The 15,596-nt window shown below is 32.0% G+C and overlaps 1 protein-coding gene across 1 annotated transcript; it reads right to left on the bottom strand.

The window, feature by feature from the left end:
• Positions 1 to 3,533: 3,533 nt before the first annotated feature.
• On the bottom strand, positions 3,534 to 3,794 carry BDR25DRAFT_241012 (uncharacterized protein; the record flags this gene model as incomplete). Its single annotated transcript, XM_033685727.1, has 1 exon — positions 3,534 to 3,794. A coding segment is annotated over one exon (261 nt), but the record flags the coding sequence as incomplete, so codon positions are not given.
• Positions 3,795 to 15,596: the final 11,802 nt, after the last annotated feature.

Below are 15,596 nucleotides of genomic sequence, written 5' to 3'. Positions count from 1 at the left end.
CCTACGTGTCTAGGACAATACTACCAAAGGAGGTTAACCTTACCCTCCTAGTAGACTGCCTTAACATGTTAACAAATCCCTCCTAAGTATAATAAACCTTGTACGTAGCAGATACCCTTGTCTTTATGTGTACAGAAGGGTACAGTCTGTCTAACTTTGTAGAAGACTTTAAAGGCTAGACATAACAGAATTTTAACAACCTATCTTGTGCGTTTAGGCGAGAGCTCCTCTATGCTCTAGCTAAGCACAGGATCTATCCTGTAGGAAAGAGATGCTGTACGCAGGCTAAAAAGCTAGCAGGTGTTGCGAACTAGCAGTACACTATAGGCCCTGTACAAAGAAGAAGAGGAAAGGATGTAAGGGATAGTATAAAAGGGGATAAAAAACAAAGCAAGGCAGGCAAGCAACTTAATTTATAAAAATAAAAAGTTACTAGTGTCTGTACGTAAGTACAGCTAAATTAGGTTGCCTAAAACATTAGCTATCTAGCCTGTGCGTTAGGGGCTATGTGTACTTAAGAGCTCTCTTTCTTTGTATAAAGAGAGAGGGCAGTAGTTAATAATAAGAAGATCTTTGCCTGCTCACCTCTTAGTACGCCCCTTGGGCGTACGTTCGTTCGATTGAACCTAGGTCAACCGACAGTTCTAGTATATAATATTACTTATAATTTTAAAGTTGTATAAGTTTCTAGTGCGCTGCTTTGTTCTAAAAATAATAAAAAATCTAAGCTATAAACTTAGGTCCTTATTATTTATAAATAATCTATTAGTAAAGATAAACAACTTTATATAAAAAAAAATTAAGTAGTATATATAATAATCCTTAATTCTAGTTATTAATTTACTATTAGATTTATATATTTAATGCTTTAATATTATTATCTAACAGTACTATAACTTAAGTAGTAGTAGATAAGTTAAATGCTACCTTAGGTTAACATACTAACGTAATATAAGCACCTTATGCACGCTATTTTATGTACCTTTGCGTAGCGTTCTTTATGTTTAGGTCTACTGTATAAAGGTTCTTAGCTTATTCTTTTTAAGTTAATAAAATTATAGTTTTATGTTATATAAACTAAATCTTTTCTTTTGTTGAATAGACTCTCTGCTAGCTAGCACTTGGTGTCAGCAAATGCGTACGAGACGGAGAGGTTTGCACGGTGTAAACATCGCACAGGGGTGTTAGGTAACTGGTGTTAATTGCTTCTTGTTGTTTTCTATTGTACAAAGGAAAGGGGTTAATATAGTCTAAAACTCTGCGCACAGATCTCTGTGCACAGGGATCTAGGCGCATCTAAGCCACGTGACTATTAACTAGGCGCCTAAATATTACTATTTAGACATTAGCAACTTTTTCTTTTTCCTTTATACAAGACTTGCTTTGTTTACACATACAGTAGACAGGTTACTGTAGGGCCCTTTTTGCCTATTTTGTACAGGCTTAAGTCTGTTAACTAACGCTTTAACTCTAACAGTTAGTTAGTTATATAAAATTAGTTCCTTAAGAGCAGAGTTTAGCGCCTTCTTTATACAGGCATCTGTAAGGTTATCTTTTCTATTAATCTACCTAATCTTTGTAATCTCTCTTTTCTTGTATAATTCTTAAATTAACATAATATTAATTATAAGTCTTTTCTTATTTGTTGCCCTAAGCTTTATAAGACATTTATATAAAGATCTTAAATCTATGCATAGTACAATAGGTACAGAAGGTATTCTAAGCATACGTGTAATCTAGTTAATAGTTGTACTTAGTGCAATTGCGCAGTTAAATCCTCCTACTATTCTATACAGCTTACTAGCTAGGACAGAGCAGGTAACGCGTTTACACTTAGAGGAGTTCTAGTGTACAATATTACCTATAATTTTAAAGTTATATAAGTTCCTAGTTTACTGCTTAGTTCTAAGAATAATAAAAAAGCTAAGCTGTAAACTTAGGTCCTTGTTGTTTACAAATAATCTGTTAGTAAAAATAAACAACTTTATATAGAAGAGATTAAGTAGTATGTACAATAATCCTTTATTCTAGTTATTAATTTACTATTAGATTTGTACATTTAATGCCTTAATATTATTGTACAACAGTGACATAACTTAAGCAGCAGTAGACAGGTTAAATGCTGCCTTAGGTTAACATATTAATGCGATATAGGCACCTCGCGCGCGCTGTTTAACGTACTTCTGCGCGGCATCCTCTACCTTAGACTCTATTATGTGTAGATTCCTAGCTTAACCTTTCTATGTAAAAATAATATTGTTTTATATAAAGCAGATTTTTCCTTTATTAAATTTAATAGCTTAATTATGCAATAGTATAGTCTTAAGCTTTACTTAAAAGTTAGCTTTAAGCAATTCTTTTTCCTCTCTTTATACAAAATTAGCTGTAATAATACTAAAGGTATTATCTATCTGCAGTTCTATAATACTAAACACTATTAAGCCTTTATGTGTAATTAATAAGCATAGATTATATAATAAGGTTTTTATAAAAAGTCTATCTTTATAATAGTTGTAGTATGTCTTAAACTAATACAAGCCTAACTCTGCTGCGCTATATAGTAGTTATACAACTCTAAATATTATGTGTAAAGGGAAGCTTTTATAGAGTTCTTTTAGTAGTTATATAAAAAGAGTGCAAACAAGCTTATTTATTAATTATATATATGCCTAAGTAATATTGCGTAGTTTATAGTGCATGTTATACAAAGCTATTAGTAATAGGCTAATAGCTAGGATTAACCTCTAACTTATTTTCTAAATTATAGAAAACTGTATAAAGATCTTCTTCTTCTTCTTATCTAAATGTTCTATAAACACAAGTTGTAACTTTTTATATAGTTTTATTAATTTCCCTTTAACTTTATATATAAGTTAAAGGTTAAAAATTTATCCCTTATAGATTAATAGATTGTATAAGAGTACTTTAAACATGCTACTTATAATTAGACTTTTTATTTTTATATAGTCTAATTCTTTAAATAGTCTCCTAGGTGTTATAATTATACTGTCTGCACAGAGCTTAATTGCTAGCGTGTAGTCTTCCTTTTTCTTTTAAGTTAGAAATGTTGTAGCCTGTAGATTCTTATGTAGTCTCCCTTAGCCTTTCTTAGCTAGCTATAGTTCTAGTTCTAGTTTGTACAATAAATCTAATGCTGCTTAAGGGGCTGTTTTGTACAGTCTATTAACTAGGGTTAGTTGCTTACGTAGGCGACCTCTCTTTTATACTTATAGAGGATCCCTTTATACTAGGGCTAGTTTATCTAGATCTAGCAATTCTTATGCAGGTTTATTCTTATCCTTTATATAATAATATAGCATAACTTGTGTGCAGTAGAGTCTTACTAGACTATTCTTTATCTTAATAATAACGTCTAGGGCCTTAATTCCTTTTACTATGTGCAGTCCTGTCTATCCCTTCTTCTTTTACTATGTCTTTACTTTAAAACTAAGTAGAAGATTTAGTACTTTATATAAGGTTAGGCTGTTCTAAGTATTAATTACATAATTAATATTAACTTTTACTCTCTTACTTTAAAGCATCTTTATTACCTTTTGTACAGCGTTAGCTTGCGTGATAATATTAGAGGATAGTGTAGAATTTATGTTAATTCTTAGGTATGTTTTAAACATAAGCAATGTAGGTATAAGACTATTTAGTCCTACTATATTATTTAGGGCTTTAACAGCTATCTGTAACACTAACTTATTGTTTATATAATTATCTAATTCTGCATAGAGGATATTGTACGCACGTTGCAGTAGTGCGTGCGCGCGCTTAATCTTCCCTAGAGCCTAATAGGCCTCTACTAGCATCTGTTAGCACGTTGCTCCTACAATCTTTGCGTAATTCTAGAAGTCTTTAGATACAAAGTTTATACTAGAGTTATGTATAATGTAATTAGGTAGGCCTTAGTACATGTTAATCTAACACTTGCAAAGCATGTCCTAGGTATCTTATGTAGACATTAATTTTAAGAAGGTTGCTGCTTAGAATAATGTATCTATATTAGTTACATGTAGTACGTCTTAGTTGCTAATTTATACAACATTAATTACTATTTTATAGTTAAAGTGCAAGTTGTTTTTAATTATAAACTTAAATCTTTATAGTGCTAGGTTATGTAGCTAACACATGTAGTAGAACTTCTTAATCTTTTTAAGTATAGAGGGATTAATGTTATATCTAGCATTCTTAAGCATTGTGTAAAGTTGTTCTGTATAAGGATAGCTAAATTTTCTATACAGTTGTTAAAGTTTATGTTTAGTAAAGAAGAACATTAATTTCTTCTTTTATATGTTAAAGAATAGATAACTCTATTTTTATACAACTAGGACAGTATTTTTATTGCTTTATATAATTACATTCTGCACATTGTTAAAGTACGCACCTATTTAGTCTACGTCTGCTAGAGACAGTAGGAACAGTGTTAGGGTGTCTAGAATGTAATATGTTATGTTACTAACTAGGTTAGTAATTTATATAGTACTAATAAATTCTATTAATCCTTATTTTTTAAAGCTAATACTTTTTTTTTTTAGTGTCTAGTCTACTTTTGTACAAGGGAATTCTTACAGGTATGCTTTAAGTTGTAACTTCCTTACAGTAGAGATCCTTACTACGCTAGTATCCTATAGTTTACCTTAGTATACTATATAGTATTAATCTTTAAAGATAAACTGTTCTGCGTATCTGTTACAGCCAACGAAACGACCGTAATGACTCAGCTCGCTGTCCCACACAGCCCGGGCGATGTCAGATAGAAGACGCTTAACCCCGTTCTTGATAGACCGTACGACAGGACAGAAGAGGAATGGCGTCACTTGATGGACAAGTGCCTAGGCGAGTGCGTTGTCCAATAGGACCTTGCAGGCTTGCAGGTCCGCAGGCTGCGCAGGCTAGATAAGCCTGCAAGCATGCAAACATGCAAGTATGCAACTATTATGTATATAGTCTTAATCCTAACTATAGTTAGAAGGTTATAATTAACATTTAGTTTATTCTTTATAATAGACTAAGAAGCTTAATATCTTTTTTAAAGAGAATTAAGCTGCCTTATATATCTTGTAACATATATACCTCTAACCCTTATCTACCTAACTAGTAAAACCTAGCTACCTATACAGCTATAGGGACAAACCACAGCCTGCCTTCTAAACTCTAACTATCCTTCACTCTGCTTAACAGACTGTACACCTGATCTAGCTAAGTTCTCGCCCTTCTCCTACTAACACCTATATAGGCTGTTGTACCCTAGAAAACACTATTTCTCTAGAGTAAAGATTATAACATTAATTACTGCCTCTCTAAAAGTATAGCACCTCACACCTCCCTTAATATTGGCATAACAGGAGCCAGTGCCGCCAGCACTAGTAAACTCCTGTCTAGGAATAAAGAGGAACACAGTTAATAAATATAATATCTCTAACAGAAAATTAAAGTACTTAGAACTTAGCTTTAACAACAGCCACATGTCTAACAACTTCACGCCCTTTATCTAGAAGTTGCTAAACTCTGCAACACTGCTAAAGAAAAGACTAGCATTAAGTTAAAGAAGTTACTATGCCTAGCCCTACCTAAACTATTTAACAGCACAGCTAAGGACTTTAAGCTATTCTTTACTTAATGCTACTTATATATGTAATATAACAAGGGCGCTTTCTAGACAGATAAGGAAATAATCTTATAAATAAAACTCTACCTAGAGGGACCCCTAGCCATCTAGTTCTAACCACACGCAGATAATTAGATAAAACACAAAGTAACTAAAGAAGTTTCTTTTATTTACACTTAAGAAATCTTTTAAAGCATAAACACTTTTAAATAAGCCCTTATAACAATCTATAGTTAAGCTAACTAGAAGGAAAAGGCAGTTAATAGAATAGACACCCTACAACAAGGAAAAGGCACTGTCTAATTATACGCGGCACGCTTCCGCAAATAATTAGCTATTAGTAGATAGACTAACAAAGCAGCTGTTAGAAGAATGTTCTATAACAGACTATCTAATGTAATTAAAGACAAATTTATGCATTACAGCAAACTAGAAGAATTTAAAGAATACGTAAAAAAGGCAACTATGTATAATAACTGACATCAGGAACGTCTTTAAGAAAAACGCCCTAGCATAACGCCCTAGAAACTAGAAGTATTCTAGAGAAGGAAGGAGGCCTAACAGTCTAACAGCAAACTAATAGATCTTAGCTATGCTAAACATACACAGGGCTTAACTAAGAAAAAGAGCAAGTTCTAAAAAGGTAAAAGGCTGCTACTAAGTACTAAACAACAAAAATAGCTTAAGGAAAGAGCGTGCCTTAACTGTAGAAAAGTAGAACATTATAGAAGAGAATGCCTAGACTCTAGTAACTAAAAGAATAAAGATAAAGGACTAACTATAAAAGCAATATATATAGAGCAGGGTCTAACAGGACCTAAAATTCTAAACAGACTAAATAAAAACCTCTACTAGTAATATAAAGGTAATTATAAATCTAATAGATGCCTAAGGGAATACTAGAAGGTTAAAGTTTAGAATAATATTAATGTATTTAAGGCACTAGAACAAGCAGCTGTCTACAAAGAATAGTGAGGCTACACGCAAGCAACAACGTACGTTGCAAACATAAGAGAAGAGAAAGAATTATTCCTACTAGGACAACCTATAACTAGAATCTCTGCCTAAGAACTACAATACTAATTTAACTATAGCAACTGCTAGAAGTGCAGCAATACCTACAACTTATAAAATTGCAGAAAAACAATGTACAAAGTACACATTAATAATAATGCAGACACCTATAATATAATTAAGGAAATTACTAGAACTCACTACGCTGTGCTAAATAATAAGGAATAATAGAAAATGTTTTAGAAAATCTTAAATAAAGGAAAGAGTTCTAATTAGTAATGCACCTTATTAATAACTCTAAAACTGTGCAACTAAAGAGCTAACACACCCTCTCTAGCACTAGTAATTATACAAAAGGACCTAGAAATTTACTAATAAAATAGATATTGCATTCTTTATAGAAGTTAAAGACATAATAAATTCTAATGCACATATTAAAGTTACCTTTTATAGATAGTATAAATAAAAGAGTACTTAAGATAGACGTAAGTTTAACTAATACTAGTCTAAAATAATCTTAGAAATTGCCTCTACAACTAGTACCTATGCGTTAACAAATACTGCCTAAAACACTAGCTAACTAAACATAAGGCTAGCTAGTGGCTATATAGGACCTAGGCAAGCGAACTTGCAAACAACACGCTCCCTAGAATAGCATTAACTTGCGAAATGCTGCAGTGCGCCCACTGCAACATTAGAACTAAACACAAATAAAAACCCTAGACAGAATGCAAAAACTAAACAGACTGCGTATTCTACTATTTTTAGTAAAGAGCTTACTAACAAAACAACTAAATGCTGTACTACTACAAAGTAGAAGATTAACACTGCACTGTAGCAGAATGTATAATATAAGGTTACTAGAAATATAAAATATAATCTAACTAAATTAAAAGCTATTAGGAGGAAGCTCTTAAGGTAGAAGAAGACAACAGTATAGACTACCTAGAAGTTCCCTATAAACTCTATACCCTTGTTGCTGTAGGACAAGGACTAGGCAGAAGCCTAACTATAGAAATAACCCTTACCTGCCTTAGCTAAGAATAGACAGGCCTTGCACTAATAGACAGCAGTTGCACCTTTACAGTAATTAACTCTACGTAGGTTAACTAGAAGAAGATACTTTTTAGAAGCAAAAAAAACCTTTTTAAAGTAACTCTAGTAGACACCTTATTAATTAAATATAAAGTAAGATAAATATAACTAGAAACATATAAACTTATTATAGACACTAAAGGAACTAGCAACTAGATATTATTTAACATCCTGCTACTAGGAGGAAAGTACTAAGTAATACTTAGATATAACTAGCTTTATAAACATAACCTAATAATTAACTAGTAGACTATAACCTTAGTAACAAAAACAGACTATGCTAGGATAACCTAGTTAGCCTGCTATAACAACTTATGCACCTTCTACTAATAAGCTAAAGAAGGAAGTAGATACTTCCCTAAGAAAAGAAAACTAAAGAAGTTCCTCTGCTAAGAACTAAAAGCCTAGGTAGTCTGCTTAATAAAGGAGAAGCTAAAGAAAATATTCTTTAAAAAACTCTAAGAAAAATAAAACTTTAACTAGATAAAAATTTATAGAATTACCTATAAAACAGAAAACTTGCTAGAGAAATACAAGGAGTATAAAGACATGTTTAAAACTCTAGAAGACCTAGGAGAACTACCCCCGCACTAACTATAGAATTACGCTATTAATCTTAAACTAGAACCTTAGCTAAAAGCTCACAAGCTCTAACTATTAACTAAAGCCTAGAAAAATGCACTATAAGAATACATAGATAAGATGCTATTATAAGGACATATCTAAGAAAGCAACAGCCTAGTAGCATTAGTAGTAGTCTTTGTAAAAAAGAAAAATAGTAAGGTAAAAGTATGTTAAAACTATTAAACCCTAAACAACAACACTATATAGGATTAGTATCCCCTTCTAATAATCTAAAACATTATAAACTAACTAAAAGGAACTAAGCACTTTACTAAGTTTAACATCTAAGATAGATTTAATAAGATAAGAATTAAATAAGAACATAAATAAATAACAGCTTTCTAAACCCCTAGAGGACTATATAAACTACTTGTTATGCCCTTTAGACTTACTAATGCACTAGCAACCTTCTAGAGAGTTATTAACACAGCTTTAAACCTATACTTTAACATATTTGTATTAGTATACCTTAACAACATACTAGTATACACTAAGGAAAGCTGTAACAACTACATATTAAAAGTAAAACTTATATTAGAACGCCTTAGGCAATATAGCCTACACCTCTAACTAGAAAAATGTGAATTTAATGTACAAAAAACAAAATACTTAGGGTTTATTATAAACTAAGACTAAATAAAGATAGACTTAAAGAAGATTGCTAAAGTACTTAAGTAGCCTGTACCTAAATCTATCACTAAGATTAGGGGATTCCTCAGACTAACAGGCTACGTACAAAGAATAATTAAGGACTACTCTAACATAGCGCTCCTACTTACTAATGCTATAATAAAGAAAAAAGCATTACACAAGTTTTAGTAGACAACTAAAATAAATTAGTTTTTTAAAGAATTAAAGAAAATTATTACTAGTTATCTAGTCCTCTAAATATATAACCTAACTCTTAAAACTAAGGTACACACTAACGCCTTAAAACAAGCTAAAGAAGCAGCCCTTCTACAAAAGCAAAAGAACAGCTATTAGCACCTAGTAGCATACTATTTAGCAAAGTTTGCCCCTGCAGAACAAAAATACACTATACTAGATAAGAAACTTAAAGCTATAGTTAACACTTATAGGAACTAGAAAGTTAAATTATAAGAACTTAAATAATAATTTGTTATCTATACTAACTATGCTAACCTAGTAACTTTTCTAACAACAAAGAAACTCTCCCTAATGCATGTATAATAGGCAATAGAGTTAGCATAGTTTAACTTTATAATTAAACATGTTTCTAGAAGTAGTAATTAATAAGTAGATGTTCTTAGTAGACATTCTAACTATTTTAATAATTTAGAGAAAGATATAGAAGAATTTGCAATTTTTAAAGAAACTAACTAAGGTCTAGTGTATAATAGACTAGAACTAGAGGGACTAATCTGTTCCCTAATAATTACAGAACATAGGTGGAAAAACCTTATTAAGGAGTATTACAAGGCCTTAATGTTTAGACACCTAGGGATAGGATTACTCTAAAAGAAGTTAAAGAAGGCAATTTTTAGAGACATTTTATAACTAAAACACTTATGCACTAAGGTACTATAAGAATGTAACTTATGTAATAAAAACAACCTCTAAAGACATAAACTATACAGACAACTCTAGCTAATTGCAGCACCTGAACAACCCTAGACTATAATAACAATAGACTTTATAACAGAACTACTACTATTCTGTAAACCTAGTACAGAAAGGCTTTACAACATAATTATAGTAATAGTTAATAAAATAACTAAATTTATTTTTATCTAGGTAACAGAAAAAAGCATAACAGCAAAGAAATTTATATTTAAAATAAAAAAGAATCTCTTTGCAACTTATAAATGCCTATAGATTATTATCTTAGATAGAGATAAACTTTTTACTAGCAAATATTAGACAACTATAATCTAATACTTTAAGATAACCTATAAACTCTCTATAGCCTACTACCTCTAGACAGATAGACAAACAGAACAAATAAACACAGAAATAGAAAAGTATCTATAAAAATACATCTTATATAAATAAACAGACTAGCCTAAATAGTTGCTAATAGCCTAGTTAGCTATTAACACTACATAGTCTGCCTTAACTAAAATAACCCCTTATAAAGCAAATTTTAGCTACCCTTACAGGTATAGGCTTTTTAGAACCTAACTAACAAATCTACTAGAGGCTTTAAGCTAGACAACATAACTGCTAGAAATTTATTAGAAATTAAGTAAAGAAGCTTAGCTTATAGTTAAAGCTATAAAGGCATTAGCAAATTAACACTAACAGACAGAGCTAGAAATACACCCCTATAATTATGTATATTTAGACACTATAAACTTTAAAAACCCTTAACTAGCATAAAAGCTAGCTAAAAAATAAATAGGGCTTTATAAAGTTATTTAAACCTGCTTAGAAGCATGTAAGCTTAAATTACTAAAAAATATAAAGATTTTCCTATAGTTCTACATCTCTAAATTAAAACTAGCACTTAAAAATATCTTGTTAGTAACCTAAGAATAGGACAAAAAGGAACTTAAATACAAAGTTAAAAAGATCTTAGATAAGGAAGGAGAATGTTACCTAATAAAGTAGGTAGAGTACCTAACCTATAAAAACACCTAGGAACCTGCTACAAACCTGCAAAACGCCTAAAAGGCGCTATAAGAGTACTACTTACAGTCTCTAGATTAAACTAGCTAGGCAAAAGCCCCTTAGACTAAAAAACATTACTATTAGTTAAAATCACAGTAGCATTAGCTAGCTGTAATGTGGGAAGCCTACAACCCTTTAACAGGGGCTGAGGAGGAGAAAGACCTGCTGCCTCTACCTTAAGTGCTTTAAGCTTATCTAGCAATAAGAGGTCTCTTTCTAGATATTTTGCCTTTTAATTAGCTAAAAGGTCTAGCTGCTGCTGTGTTCTTTTTTAATAAGCAACTAAGGACTGCAAGTGCGTAAGGGACTTCTCCTGCTTTCTTAGAAACTCCTCTCTTACCCTTACCTCCTCTTTCTTTTCCTGCATTTTGTCCTTTTAAATTGCTTCTAACTCTGCTAACAATTTCTTATGTTCACACTCTAAACAATCCTAAGCTGCGTTAGAAACAAAAGCGTTACAATAACTACCCTTCTGCACACACTCTACGCACTTGTCTGACGACAAGGACAGCACGCAAGAGGACCCGCTTAAACAACAGGCGCTACACAGGCGCATCTTTGTACAACAAAGGGGATTAAGGCAGGCAACAGTCTGCAAACAATAAACAGAGGCTAAAGGACAAGGAGCCTAGCAAGGCATAGTTAGAAAAAATAAACGTGCAGCAGGCATTTACAAAAGGAAACGCACTAGTTAAGAAGAAAACCTAACACTTATAATAAGAAGAACATAACAGCAAGGACGCTAACTAGGAGGGAAGCCTGCGTGTTATAGCTAATAAAACAACTGTAATAACTTAGCTCGCTGTCCTACACAGCCCAGGCGATGTTAGATAGAAGACGCTTAACCCTGTTCTTAATGGACCGTACAACAGGACAGAAGAGGAATAGCGTTACTTAATAGACAAGTGCCTAGGCAAGTGCGTTGTCTAATAGGACCTTGCAGGCTTGCAGGTCCGCAGGCTGCGCAGGCTAGATAAGCCTGCAAGCATGCAAACATGCAAGCATGCAACTATTATGTATATAGTCTTAATTCTAACTATAGTTAGAAGGTTATAATTAATGTTTAGTTTATTTTTTATAATAGACTAAGAAGCTTAATATTCTTTCTAAAGAAAATTAAGCTGCCTTATATATCTTATAATATATATACCTCTAACTCTTGTCTACCTAACTAGTAAAACCCAGCTACCCATACAGCTATAGGGACAAACCACAGCCTGCCTTCTAAACTCCGACTATCCTTCACTCTGCTCGACAGACTGTACACCTGATCCAGCTAAGTTCTCGCCCTTCTCCCACTAACACCCATATAGGCCGTTGTACCCCGGAAAACACCATTTCTCCGGAGTAAGGATTGTAACAGTATCCTTTAGGTTCTAGGCTGTAGATGTCCTCTGCAGTCGCGCAGTAGAGAAATGTAGTATTAGTAAGGTAGTTAATAATCTCCTTACCTTCCTCTTTATCTAGGTTATTATTATTATGTAACTTCTCTTTCTTCTACTCTAGTTTACTTTTAAACTTTTAAATGTACATATTTACCTCCTTACACATTAGTGTCTTGTTATAGAATTCTTTATACAAAGAGATATATTAGCGTTTTACATAGGATTAATTTATGTAAGGATAATTTATTAACTAACATTCTTCCTTATAACAGACAAAGCATTGCTTTAATTATGCAGAGGACTGTAGTCTAAATAATCCTCTATATCCTCTTAGGCTTCTTCTATGTTATTAATAGCTATGTGTACATAGTAAGCTATATTACCTATTAGTGTAGTACACATCCTAGGATTTATTTATAAATGCATTATTTTATTAATTAATTATAACCTAAAGTGCTAAACAGAGGTCACTGTACAGTGCCTTACATGTAGGCTTAATTAAGAACATTACTTATTTAAGTTTAGGTTGCCCTTAGCATGCTTATATAACAGCAGTGTAAAGCAGTATCTTACCTTAGAATTATAAACTAAAAGCTTTTTATGCAAGAGTAAGTTTATTAATTATAGCTTTAAAAGCTTTATATAGAGTTTTTATAAAGTTCTTTTACTTACTTTATGTAAAGCTTATTATTATTTAATCTGTCTAATACTAGTTATAGTTTATATTAGTATTAAAGTAATTACTAAGCTGCTTATACAGTAACTTTTATAATTATTCTAAACTAATATTGTAAAGGTAGAACATGTGTGCGCGCCTTTTAAGAATATTAAGAAAAATGCTTGCGTATAATGCCTTAGAGATAGCAAGGTGTTAGTAGAGCTTAATAAATACTATAGCCTTATTAGCTAGAATATTATATAGTTGCTCTATGTAGTTGTTCTTTTTTCTTTATACCTTCTAAAATTATATAACCTTCTTAGGCGTAAAGTTCTCTGCTGTAATATCTTATGTAGGTAGAAGTTAGTATAGATTATACAGTAATTAAATTATATACAGTAGGTATAAGCTTTAGGGAATCTCATGCAGAGCTGTGGCTATAGGAATATGTAGCTGCCTAGTTGTGCTCTTGTACAGTAAGCTATTACAAGGTAGTTGTACTAATTACAGAGAAAGTATTAGGTCTGTAGGTAATTTATACAGAGACATCCTCTGTTATATTAAGACTAGCAATAGTAGTAATAGTTTTATATAATGTTTTAGTAGGACAGTAAACATGTGTTCTTCTTTTATAAGTTTATATAGTGTAGTAGCCTCTGTTATGTCTTTTTTAAAGCTAATGCTCTTATTTTATAGGGTAGCAATTAGTTTTTATAGAAATAGTTAGCTAAGATCTTTAAAGTGTACAAGCTCCTACCTTATAAAGTTATCCTAAAAGTTCTTAAGCGTACATATGTCTGTTGTGCTTAACGCGCAAAGTTCTATAATTAAGTTAGCTGCGTATAAATTAAGCTTCTTTTTAAGTATGTTATTTAATAGTTTAATCTTATTTACTTAATTTTTAATGTTTATTTACTTTGCTAGAGTCTTTGCTAAGATGCCTATAAAAGGTATGTATTAGTTATATGTTAATACATTATGTTAGCTAGTTATAGATAGAGCTAACATTACTTGTTGCTTTATAGTAGTTAATTATGCGTTGTTGCGCGCTGTCTTACTTCTTATTGTACGCTGCCTCTAAACAGCCTTGTGCAAAAAGATAAAACAGACCTCCTAGCGTTAAACAAGCACTACTATTTATATAATACCTCTAAACAGTATTATATAGACAGGTTTCTTGCTCTTGCTTAGGTAACTAAATAGAGATTTATAGCTACTTACATGTAAATTAGACTCTGTCTTCACTCTTGCTAATTTACAGTTAAAGTAGTAAAGAAAAAGATTCTTCTTGTACGCAAACCTCTAAACAGAAAGGTACAAAAAGAGCTTTCTCTCTTATAGTATTTAAACTACTAATTAGTGTTAAATAGACTCTTTGCTAGCTAGCACTTAGTGTTAGCAAATGCGTACAAGACAAAGAGGTTTACATAGTGTAAACATCGCACAGGGGTGTTAGGTAACTGGTGTTAATTGCTTCTTGTTGTTTTCTATTGTACAAAGGAAAGAGGTTAATATAGTCTGAAACTCTGCGCACAGATCTCCGTGCACAGGGATCCGGGCGCATCCGAGCCACGTGACTATCAACCAGGCGCCTGAATATCACTATTCGGACATCTTTATTAAATTTTATAGGCTATTTATGTAATAGTATTGTTTTAGAATTTACATAGAATTTAGCTTTTGATAGCTCTTTTTTTTATGTTACGCAAAATTAGATATAATTGTCCGTACGCAGCAGCAGCGTCGCGGCCTGGATACAAGCGATCGCGCAAGAGCAGGATCACGTATCTATGTCACATAATGCTTGTGCGCAAACCTCTGTGCGCAAACATCTAGATATCCCTCTTTTCCTCTGTATAAAGGAAAAATAAAGAGTAATAAAACTAGAAACATGTTGCCCTTACCTTACCTACTTTATACACTATGCACACTATATACTACTCTTACTCTTACTACTTAAGTGCTTATACTATAAGCAGCTAGCTATTAGAGCTTATTTAACACTAATTAGTAGTTAATTTAATTAACTATAAATTAGTAAGAGTAATAACAAAGTACTTACACTTTATAAGGTACTTTATTTTGTTACTTATCCTCTAGAAAGAGTAACAACAGAGCACCTACGCCCTATAAGGTACTTTATTTAGTTACCTATTTTTTAAGATAGCAGATTAATCCTTTGCATTATATAGTAAGCCCTGCTACTGTATAAAGCAAAGAGGAGATAGTGTAAGACGCATACTAAAACTATTAAAGCTGCACAACCTAGCAGCTAGATAACAACAGCAGTACCTGCGCAATCTACTGCATAAGTAATTAACCCTACGCTTTATAAAGCACTTTATTTTATTACTTATTTCTTAAAAAAAGCAATAACAGAGCACTTATGCTTTATAAGGTACTTTATTTAGTTACTTATTTCTTAGGATAGCAGATTAATTCTTTGCATTATATAGTAAGCTCTGCTACTGTACAAAGTAAGAAGGAGATAGTGTAAGACACACACTAAAGCTATTAAATGTAAGGACGGAGCTCTGTACCACTACGCCAATACAACCAAAAAGGTGCGAATAAT

This window comes from Lindgomyces ingoldianus (genome assembly GCF_010093535.1).
Source record: "Lindgomyces ingoldianus strain ATCC 200398 unplaced genomic scaffold BDR25scaffold_41, whole genome shotgun sequence".
NCBI lineage: Eukaryota > Fungi > Ascomycota > Dothideomycetes > Pleosporales > Lindgomycetaceae > Lindgomyces > Lindgomyces ingoldianus.
Note: the sequence above shows the minus strand (reverse complement) of the source record. Positions and strands in the feature narration are given on the sequence as shown.